The following is an 11,484-nucleotide window of genomic DNA, read 5'->3' on the forward strand; positions in this document are numbered from 1 at the left end:
ATTGCCAATTAATTGTGTTCCTTTTCTTTGAGTACTATTCTCACATAATACGCAATTCTATTGTCCAATTTCAAATCGATATCGCAAAAAAAGGTTTCAGTTGTCGGGTCATGCATTGGTTTGCCTACAGGAGAGTAACGTGCAGGCGCTGGACATCCTGTTCACGTACCACGGAGCCGAGCTCCTCCAGCATCGGCTTGCTATCCTCCACAACTTCCCAGAAACCACCTCTCCTCACGAGTACACCATCCTGCTGCCTGAAGCCTGGTGAGACGCACGCACGCACACACACACACACACACACACATACACAGACGCTCCATCGAGGTGTGGTTCAAATGCTCCCGGAAACCGCCGGGTTGAGTAGATTGAAGAATGAATTGGTCCCTGCTGCTGGTTGGTCTGATGAATAACAATATTTAATCTGTGTGGACTGTTCGCGTGGTGATTGCGTTTCTGATGGCTGTGCGACGGATCGACGCTCCGGGAATGATACAGATGACCTTTTTTTAAAAACAAGAAATCACACATTTTGTCCAGTTACTCAAAGCACATGTTGCCTTCCTGTCTTTCTGTCAGAGAGGGTGCACATTTCAGTGAGGCTTTCCAATTCAATTCAAACCTGTGGGAGAAAAGAAGATGACACGATGTTATTGAAATTGCACCCCGTGTGAGGGTGAGGATTTCATTCTCGTCTATTCCGATAGTACTAATATTGTAATTTACACTACGGAACAAAAACAATCAAAGAAGAGGAGAAGAAGAGGTCCTGATAGGGATGAACAATTATGAAAATACTTTTTTGAGGAGTATTAATTAATGCCTAGATGCCGTTTTTAAAAAGACCTTTTTAAACAATAATGTAAACATTATTTAGAAATTAGCCCAACTGAAAAACAATACTTTTTTTTAAATTGCTTTTGTCTATTTCCACACATATCGTTACAACAATTCACTTTGCAAACATAAAAAACACATGCCTCCCCCGGCTGGTGTCTGAAAATCACTATTCACACCTTTTCTTCTGTAATACGCAAGCGGCACGTCGCACCACATATCAAATTAGGATCACCTAAATGTGGAATCGCACCTCAGTCGGAGCGAGCACTCGGAGGTCGTTCTCTCTCCGTCTTTGTTCTCACCGTCACACAGCGGGAACCTTTCGTCACTTTACACGAGTGTACACACACATAGCTTAAGGGCTGAGGTGCAAACACGGCAATGACATGAAAGGAGAGAGACACTTCCACATGTTCATGAATAGAACTATTTATACTTTTTTTAAATGATACAATACTCGTGGCGGTGGGGGAATGTGTCCGCCTGCACTTTGGTTTTGCTCTAGTTTTCATTCTTTTCCGGCTTTTGCTTTGGGAGGAGAGGAGAGGATATGATGGAGGAGCGTTTAATTCCTCACCCCCTTTATGGTTCACTAATAGAGGTGGCAGGCTGGGTTTACTGATGAGTGCAGCCAGACATCCATTTTGCCTTTTTTGTTTCCTCGAACTTGTTATTTCCATTTTACTCGTCTCCCTCGCCCCTTTTCCCTCTTCCTCCATTTTTTTGACAGTCCCTTTTTGACAGTCCCTATATTCTCTGTGCCATTATTTAAGTTATTCATACACCACATATACATTTGTATAAAGAAACGCATGAATACAAGGCCAAAGTCCCCTGGAGCTAAAAAAACAACAAAACAACACACACACACACACACACACACACACTACCATGGCGCTGTTTCATTAGCCATGTCTGAGTTTGTATGGAGGTCAGGTGGCTGTGGCTCTGCAGTGAGCATCCATCATGGCTCTGCCGCCGTGGGGCAGTTTCCTGTTTTCCTCCGCCTGTGAGCACCAAGCGCTCCTCCCAACCGCGCGTCGCACCTCCACTGCAGCAGACGCAGGCCATCTGTTTGCAGCCCGCTCGCTATATACCGAAGTCTCGCTTCACTGAATGGGGAAATATATTCTCCTGTATTATTGATCAGGTCCGGGAGGGACGTGCGTGGAAGATTGCAGAATCGTAATATTTAGTTGAAAAAAAAACAACCCAAGCTCGAAAAGGGTTGGCCCGATCGGAACAAAAGATAAACTGAAGCACCGGCATCTCCATTTTCCCCTTTCCCTTTCCTGCCTCCGTGTTTCTCTCAGGCTGACGTGAAGTACATCAGGGGAGCGAGTGCGGAAATAATTAATTCCCCTCATCGATATCCGAGCTCTCGCACCAATATTTACTCTCCACCCTCTAACCTGGCTGTCTTTAATGAGGAAAGAGGACCAGTGAGGTGGGGAACGACATAGAGGAGAGGGGAGGGTGTTCGCAGTTTTAGAGGAAGAACCAAGACTTCTCCATCTCTGTCAACTCTGCATTAAAAACTCCAAACTGAATTTGGAGTTCTGATAAAAAAAGAAAAAAAAATCTTCCCACTTTTGTGCGTTGACATAAATCCCTCTCGCCACTCATCTCATGTATCTTCGTGATTGGATGGAATTCATGGTCGCGTTTCAAAAGAGAAACTCCGGGCCTTTAACTGCTCCAAAGCGATAGATGATTTGTGGCTCGCAGCTTTGCAGCCGCGCTACATATTTTTCTGTCGACGGAAAGAATAGATAACAGGGAGAAACGCATTAATCCGAGAATGAGATATATCAGAGCTTCCTTTCAAACCCCCCCTCCCCCCATTGTCCCAGTGTGAGTGCATGCGGCCGCGTGTCTGAGTCTCGTCAGCGCTGACACGCGAGGTTACGGAGTCATTCGTCATTCTTCACTTTGGATTTCCGCTTCTCGTGTGCTCCCTATTTATCTTCCTCAGACCTGTCGCACTCAAGGAGACCAGGAAGTGAAGTGAAGCTCAGTTCCAACACGGCGTTTAGAAAACACAAGCCCCCCCCCCCACGGCTATTTACCAACCCAGGCACGACTTGGACTCTTTCCCCAAAAGTTTACTGAATTGTTTATTGCCGTGCTTTTGTTTAGTTATTTTCTCACCGCTTCTTTCCTTATTATACTCTGCCGTTTCCATTTCCCATAAGCTGCTACCTGTCACCGGAGTTTGTCCGGTAACTTATGAGCATGTTTAGTTTGAGACGGTAAATGTCTTTGCTGATTTACCAGGTGCCATTACATGTAGGTAGGGTCTAGGTGTTTTTGTGTTTTTGACTCCTGGCTAGTCATAGGTCTTCGTTCTGACATTTGTTCTTGAGCATGCGTTTCCCCCGAAAACCAACCCTCCTTCTTCTGATTTAGTATCTCTCCTCCTCCTCTTCTTCTTCTACACCTTGCTCTGCCTTTCCCTCTTTCTTTTTTTTAAAAACTATTTTGTGTCTGCTTTGCTTCCCCCCCTCAGCCTGGATGACGGAGGGGAGTTGGCGTTGATTCCGTGGGACGAGCAGAGGCACAGAGAGATGGACTGGTGCGAGGCGGAGGAGTGCAGGTAAAACGGTGGACGTCCCTTCTGACCGGACACGACGACATTATCGCATTCGTCCACTCGGCGCTCGGGTTGAACCGCCCCGCTCAGTATCAACTGATGTCGGTTGTGAAAATCTTCTCCGCGCCTCGCCACAACAAAGCCTCTCGGGAGCGTAGAATTGTTCAAATTCATGTTCCATACAGGGCCAGATGCTCATACTGGCATCGTTATGTGAAACAAAACAAAAAAACATGACATCCTATTATCTAAACGTGAAACGGAACCATAACAAACTAATGCCAAAATCTCGTGGCGCTGCCAATTTATGCCATTTGCTCGCTGCATTTTGGGAGGCCAGCTTCATTTACAATTTAATTGAATCTCTTTTTTTTTTATTTATTTTTTTTTATTATTGCTTTTTTGTGTCGAGTCAGTTGGCTATTACGGTTTGTTTGGCCCGGGATCGCAGGGTGAAAGTTTGATACTGTGATTGTGTGACGGCAGCGACGTTTAAGACTTGTGTTTACGACGCCGTATTACATCTCTCAGTCTTGCTATTTTTCTGTCTTCTGTTCATGTTTTTTTTTTTTTTTTTCTCTTCTCCCTTCTCGCTGGCACCCTGTATCCTCCTCCCATTGGAGGGATAAGGGTTGAGATTATTTTTTTTAATTTATTCTCTCAATTCCAACGAGAAGACCAAAATCCTCGCTGTGTTCCTCTGCCTCTCAATGCTCTCTGCTCTCACTATCCTGTTGGCTCTCCAACCCCGAGCGCCGTCGGCTTTAACAAGGGATTATCAGCACGTTACGTTCGTTCCTAAAATGAAAACGTGTTTACAGCATGCGGGACAGTAATTGTGGGATCAACTCAAAAAATACAGCACAGTTTTCGCGGTAATGAAAAAGCATGTCGGCCAGGGCAGCAGTTTTGCTCATTGATCTGTTTTTCATAGATTTTTCACCCTCAAACAAAAAGCTCTACGGCGCAGAGCGTTTAGCATTATCAGACTTTGGCTACATCAAACAATATTCATTGTTGGTTTTGCTCCTTTTTAATAGATTTAGTTGATTTATTAATATACAATAGAATATAGATTTTCCCCTTTTCTCACCCGTTATCTACCGTCTCTGCTTTCCTAAAATTCCCTTTCATCTAATCCCACCCTTCCTCCACGTCTTCCACAGAGCAACGCTGGACCAGAACGTGTTTGACGACGACAGTTTCCTGTACGAAGCGGCTCCAGAGCTGCTGAGGTTCCGCACAGCCGCCCCCTCCATCGAGCTGCTGACCGATTGGTACCAAAGCCGAGCGAAGGACATCGACTCCGGCTCCAGACAGGTACCAGCAGGTTCCCCGTCGCAGCTCAAAACAAACAAACAAACAAACAAGCACAGGCTGTATTTCTCCTGATTCAAAGCATCAGACTGCTGATTGCCCACACAGACGCTCTACAGATACCGTGTGACACATTTTCACACCCTGCTGAGGTTCCTTTTCAGGGTCCGTCGTCCTCATTTGAACTTGCAGCATAAAGGAATTAATAGGCATCTGGAACTTGTGATAATTGCTGTTGCACGCCGCTCTCGTACACAAAATATGTGACAGGCTCGGATTCAGGCTACAGAAGAGATGTTGCCAGCCCCCCCCCCCCATCAGTCAAGGTCACTTTGATCCTTATCTGTGACGGTCATTATCATATTTGCCATATGGACTTCTAATGACGAGTTTCCAAAAGCTTCTGTCGTCTGCGTTCTGTCGCTGCAACTGAAAAATGGGACTTGTTTAGTGGAGTAATGGGATGTAACCGCTGGAGCTGCCCCCTCTCTCCACCCACACCATCCGCATGGCAGCCCTGTCCCCTCTCCCAGCTCCTTCACGGTGATGGATCAAGGTTGTCCCGGCGCTCTCTTTGTTTTCGTGAACGGACTGACTGGGGTGCAGTCATATCTTTCCCCCTCATTTCTCCATTTCATCCTTTTTCACTGGGTGTAAGGAGGGCGGAAGAGAAGGGAATTTGGGAGTCCATTGCTCATTTCTTTTTGAAGACAACGGGGGGGGGGGGGGGGGGGGGGGGGGGGGGGGGGGGGGGGGGGGGGGGGGGACTCGTGTCTTTCATCATCCACTCATAGAGAAAGAAAGAGAGACTGATTGTGTTGTGGTTTATCTCTCAGAATCACACTAGGTCTCTTTCATTTCCTCGCTCGTTCCCGTTTAATTTGACCTCATCTCCTTTTTCCACACATTGCTCCAGGAGCCTCTTGGGGGCGTCCCAAACTCTCACGCCTCTCGCTTCACACTCGCAGAGATGATCACAGAGGGAGACGTCGGAACAGCTCCGCTGCCATTTGATGAGTGTTTTTTCCCTCCCCTCCTTACTTTTTCATCTCATTTGTCCTCTCTTGTTTGCGCCCCCCCCCCCACACCCATCCGTCATCCGGCCCTGTTTATGCTCGGAAGAGCGTTTTGATGGAGGAAAATGAGGTTTGATTAAAAGCAGCCACATCAGAGGAAGCTGGAGTGTTTTAAACCAATCACAAAGCGCCAGGAAGCCAGGCTGAAAGAGAGAGAGAGAGAATTGAGGAGAACCCCCCCCCCCCCCCCGTGTTATGTTCGAGTGTATTACAAAAACAAAAATAGAGGAGGACAGGACGGTGAGGTGAAAGTGAAAAGCAATCTCACGGAAAAAGATGTCTATGGGAACGAAAATGGGGTAGAAAGGGTATAAATAAAGGATATTAAAAAGAGAGAGAGAGCGAGACAGAGGACACAAGTTTGTGTTACACGGGGCAGAGGATGACGAGGGGTGGGTCCGGAGAGGAGGTTGCAATTCAAAAGTGTGATATTTTAACAATTAATTGTCTGTGGCTAGCCCGGGATTCTCTCCCGGGAGAGCAGAGGAAGAGAGGAGGAGGAGGAGGAGGAGGAGGAGGAGGAGGAGGAGGAGGGGGGGGGGGGGGACGACGACGACAAGGAGAATCTTTACTCACAGTTAGATCAATAGACTTCTCTCTCTTGTTGTATCTAATTGCTCAGGATGTGACTCCAGATGATTTGGGTTCTCTCTCTCTCTCTCTCTCTCTCTCTCTCCTTCCTTCCCTGATACAAATGAAGGCGCGCAATTATTTATTCGGCGAGAAATTGTGTTGAGATCAGCTGAAGATGACGAGGAAGACGGCGCCCGCACCAACCCGCTGTGCCGAGGGGGGCTTTCCTTCTCTAAAAGGTGGAGAGAAAGCAATCATCACGACGGGGGCCCCGCGGCCCCTCTGCTATCGATTTGGCTCGCATCCACAGGTGGCTGAGCATCGATTGGCTGGCCAGCGTATTATAGGTGGTCGCATATTCATGGTTGCTCTTCTGGATGGAATTGTATCGACCAGAGTAGCAGGAAGCCCAAATCTTCCCTCGTTTTATTGTCCAAAGACTAATTATTGGATATGAGTCACGACCGACTGGTATTATTTAGTTACGGATTAGTTGGGACGTTGTTGTTTTTGTTCACGTCCCCAGTTCAGTGACCTCGGCAACAGTTTTTCAATGACAATGGCGACTTGCTCTAAACAGTGACTTTATTCACCCGTTACTTTCACTGGGTGAACTGGATCGCACCCGGGGATAAGAAATATAGTTTTTGAGTTTGCTCTACATTTGAAAGGGATTATTCCATTACCCCGCAGCTATGAGTGAAGGATGGCACACTGCAGGATCAGACAGGCGTATTTGACTCATACAGACCCAGCACATTTATACAATGGTTGCTCACCTATTGACTTATAAAGTAAATACTCGGCACAATAATGACACATACTTCATATTGACTTGTTGTGGAGCCGGAGATGGCTTTGGTCCAGACTGAAAAAGGTCAACAAATAGCGGATGAATTGCCAAAAGGTTTTGCACAGACAGTCGTGGTCCCCAGAGGGTGAATCCTACTGACTTTGGTGATCCGACCTTAAAGGTCTAGTGTGTAGCATTTGGCGGCATCCAATAGTGGAAACTTCTACCGTGTACGCAAAGTAAAACATACTTATTAAAATATAATATTTCTGCATGTATATTGCCCTAAATGCAACACACTGTACCTTCTTAAGTTTTCTTAAGTTTACCTTTTCTATTTTCTTTTTTGGTGCGAAATGTCTTGAATCCAAATGTTCCCACATGAAGTGAAATATCTCTACATCTGTACGATGGATTGGGAATACACTCTGCTCCAGATATTAATTTTTACTCCGCATGTCTCGACAACTGGATTTACATCTTGTGTGTGCATTCATGGTCTTTGTGGACTTTTATGACTTTTCAACTAGTACCACAGTCACGTCACAATTTCAATTTATCCAATTAATTGCTTTATCTATCTTGTTATATTCAGTTTACTGAACCACGCTGGAGGCTCTTAGTCTTGCTAGTCACATACAATCGCTAAGCATAACACACACTAAAGAGTAATTACATGATAGCATGGTGTTATCTCCTAATAGATAACTATAATAATTAACAAGACAAAGCCACCTTATAAAGAAAATAAGAATTGGGCTAATGATGTCGATGCTTCACACTAACTGCGTTTCGACCAAGCTTTATCCAAGTTGCTTTTTACTTTGCTTTTTCTCCTCCTCCTCCTCCCTTATTGACATTTCTTTGTCTCAATCAGGTGGACTGCGCCCTGTCGCTGGTGCGTCTGGCGAAGGAGCGCGAGATCCCGGGGCTGGAGCTCTTGTGCGATGACTTGGTCACCATGGAAACCCTCGTGTATGAGACATCATGTGAATTGAGTCTGACACTTGAAGATTTGCAGCAGCTGAGAGACATCGACAAGCTCCACCTGCTCATGAAAAATGTAAGTGGCCTATTTTACATTTCACATTTTTTCCTCTAAACCGTGAACACAGCGGTGTGTCGTTGTCCATATTACAGCCTTTTTTTGCTTCTTCACATCTATTTCAAATTTGTTTTCAAAAGTATTTCCACAGTTTTGACCAAACCCATTATTGAGATTAAAACTTTTCTTTTTTTAATGATTTTTTTTTTTTTTTACACCGCAGTCTCTGCTGACAAAGATATTTCTCTGTGTTAAATGTGCGTTTCCGCTTCGTCTCGCTCCGTTGTTCATTGTCAGCGAAACAAATTAGAACAAAACAAGAGTAATCCGTTATTCGCAATTACATTTCGTTTCAACGCCCCATAATGAAGTAGCTGTAATCCTATACTGTTGCTTAAAAGAATATGATGTATGCTTATTGAACCTCGAGTATGCAACACGCCGAACAGAAAACATACATTGTTTGAAAAATGTATTTAATAACCATCGCACTGTAAATCAGTTATTTTAACTTCCCGAAGTCCCTGACTTTGGAGGACAATGCAAACTCTGCATCCAACAGCAGCGGCAGAGCAATGAAAGCTAGCGTGGAGGAGGTACTACAGTTACAAGTCCCCTCGGAGTACATAATATGAGCTGTCCTCTAAATTGTAGCTAATAACTGCCAGCTTTAGCCTGTGAGGACCACTGCCAGTAGGATCTTCCATACAGGCAGGCAGCCAGCAAATGTTGTTGACTGCGCTAACACATGCTGTTTGACTGGTAGTCCCTTTGGGCGCTGAGTGAGTGAGTGAGTGAGTGAGTGAGTGAGTGAGTGTGTGTGTGTGTGTTTGTTTGTTTGTGCGTGACTTTGAGTGTTTACCAAATCTGCCTAGATTAAATGTCCCTCGTTGCCTGTGTCTGATGTCTTTCTTTATCAGAGACACGGTGCGGCGAAGTAAAAATGTCTGCGCGTGAGAGTGTGTACACGTTAGCATTCACCATATGAATATTGTCAATATGCCCCCCCCCCCCCCCCCCCCCCCCCCCAAAAAAAAATATCAATGATTTTCCTGTGGATTCCCTCTCATGACAGGTATCTGCTCAAATCGCAGCACACTGCGCTGGAGCAGGTTCAGGTTTAAGTTAATTTAATCGTATGCTTTTATGGAAATAGTGTGAATAGAAGTTCTTTGTTACTGTTGATACATAAAGCTGTATATGAACAATACAATAAAGGCAGCAACACATAACAGGAACTAGCATCTAACTTTACACTTGACGAAAGGCGAATGTAATGTAGACGAATGTAAGCTGACACATGACAGAAGGACACGTAGAAACTAGGTATTTACGACCCATGATGCAACACTTTTAACTTAAAATACAAGGTTTCACTCAGTGGTATCGTGGTGTTTTTATTGGATATGTGTAGCATCGTAAACTCATAATGACTTTCAAATAAATTATTTGATTTAAAAAAAAAAAAAACTAAAAAAAAAGACTCATTTATAAAAGCAAAAGTGCATAGAGTAAATCTGCCGGTGAGTAATTTCCTTTTATTAAATCCCAAATCAACCAGTAAATGTGCGCAGCTGGTCCAGCCTCACATCCCGCCCTCTACACGCCCACATTCAACCATTTAATGGTCAAAGCACCTGTGTCGATGAATAGAAATGAACTGCTGATCAATGGTTCTTTACGCTGAATCACCGCAACTAGCGCGAGGAAAAACAACTCGTTTATTCCATTTAACGAGGGCCAGTGCGTCTAGTGCGCGAGGCTTTATACGAGTGTCACGGGCAATATTTATTTGTTTACAGCAATCAAGACACTGCTTCCAAAATAGATCACGACAATACGTGGATACACCACCCTGGATATCATTTTTAAAAAAAGGACGTTTGATAGGTGTACAGTCTTTTATTTATTTATTTTAATGGCATTCATATTAGAATAAGGAGGATATGTAGTGATTGTATGGGAGCTGCCACAAGCTTTATTTCCAGACATTGCTAATTTACACATTCAGCAGGTGGTGAAAAGTTTTCTCCATCTGTGCCATCTGTGTCTATGCAATAAACCATAATTTAAGTTGTGTTCACTGCGGCGGTTTTAATCACAAAAACTATATGAAAACTAAGATTGTACTTTGCGCATTATAATATTATTGATAACTATTGACGCTCTAATTCTTTAACACTATTTTTTTTTAAACAGGTGATGATAATTTGATTTGAGGTTTGAGTTTATCTATCTATTCCAATTGAAAGGGGCTGATGGAATAGTTATAGCTCACTAGTGCGACTGACACCGCTGGTTTGAATGTTCATGATAAAGAGCGTCAATCAGCGCAAAGCAGCGTCTGACGTGAAGTGGAATTAAATATGTGAGAGGCGTCATTAGACGTCTAATGACACGTCGCATTTCATTTCTGCCGTCTGGCTTCAATTCACCAGCTCGCCGTCTGCGTCGCCAACTTCCCCTCGTCTCCGTAATGTAGAGACTTTCTGATGTCAATGGGGAGCTCGTTCCACCAATGAGGAGCCAGCACAGCAAACAGTCGTGACTTCGTAGAGTGTTTAGCTCGAAGTGACGGAGCTACAAGCCGATTGGCAGAAGCCGAGCGAAGTGAACGAGGTGGAGTGTACGGTTTGACCATGTCCTGGATGTGAGGTTAGACCATGTCCTGGATGTGAGGTTAGACCATGTCCTGGATGTGAGGTTAGACCATGTCCTGGATGTGAGGTTAGACCATGTCCTGGATGTGAGGTTAGACCATGTCCTGGATGTGAGGTTAGACCATGTCCTGGGTGTGAGGTTAGACCATGTCCTGGATGTGAGGTTAGACCATGTCCTGGATGTGAGGTTAGACCATGTCCTGGATGTAAGGTTAGACCATGTCCTGGATGTGAGGTTAGACCATGTCCTGGGTGTAAGGTTAGACCATGTCCTGGATGTGAGGTTAGACCATGTCCTGGGTTTACGGTTAGACCATGTCCTGGATGTAGACCGGACCCGATCTGTTCGCAGCACGGTACGCAAGTACCAATGTTTTGAAGCGGATGCGGGTGGCCACCGGTAACCAGTGAAGGTCGCGGAGGAGCGGAGTAGTGTGGGTACATTTCAGGAGGTTGAAGACCAGTCGAGCTGCTGCATTCCAGATGAGCTGTAGAGGTCGAATGGCATTAGCAGGTAGACCTGCCAGGAGGGAGTTGCAATACTCTAGCTGTGAGATGACCAGAGCCTGGACCAGAACGTGACAGAG

At 45.0% G+C, this 11,484-nt stretch overlaps 1 protein-coding gene across 1 annotated transcript in view; it reads left to right on the top strand.

Moving 5' to 3' along the window:
• The window catches only part of nbas (NBAS subunit of NRZ tethering complex), a 133,072-nt gene that overhangs the window by 29,339 nt on the left and 92,249 nt on the right, over positions 1-11,484 (top strand). Inside the window, exons 21-24 of the mRNA XM_034527287.1 lie at positions 131-267; positions 3,350-3,436; positions 4,600-4,753; positions 8,070-8,255. Coding sequence (XP_034383178.1) covers positions 131-267; positions 3,350-3,436; positions 4,600-4,753; positions 8,070-8,255 — 564 coding nt within the window. The remainder of the gene's footprint in view (positions 1-130; positions 268-3,349; positions 3,437-4,599; positions 4,754-8,069; positions 8,256-11,484) is intronic.

This window comes from Cyclopterus lumpus, chromosome 24 (genome assembly GCF_009769545.1).
Source record: "Cyclopterus lumpus isolate fCycLum1 chromosome 24, fCycLum1.pri, whole genome shotgun sequence".
NCBI lineage: Eukaryota > Metazoa > Chordata > Actinopteri > Perciformes > Cyclopteridae > Cyclopterus > Cyclopterus lumpus.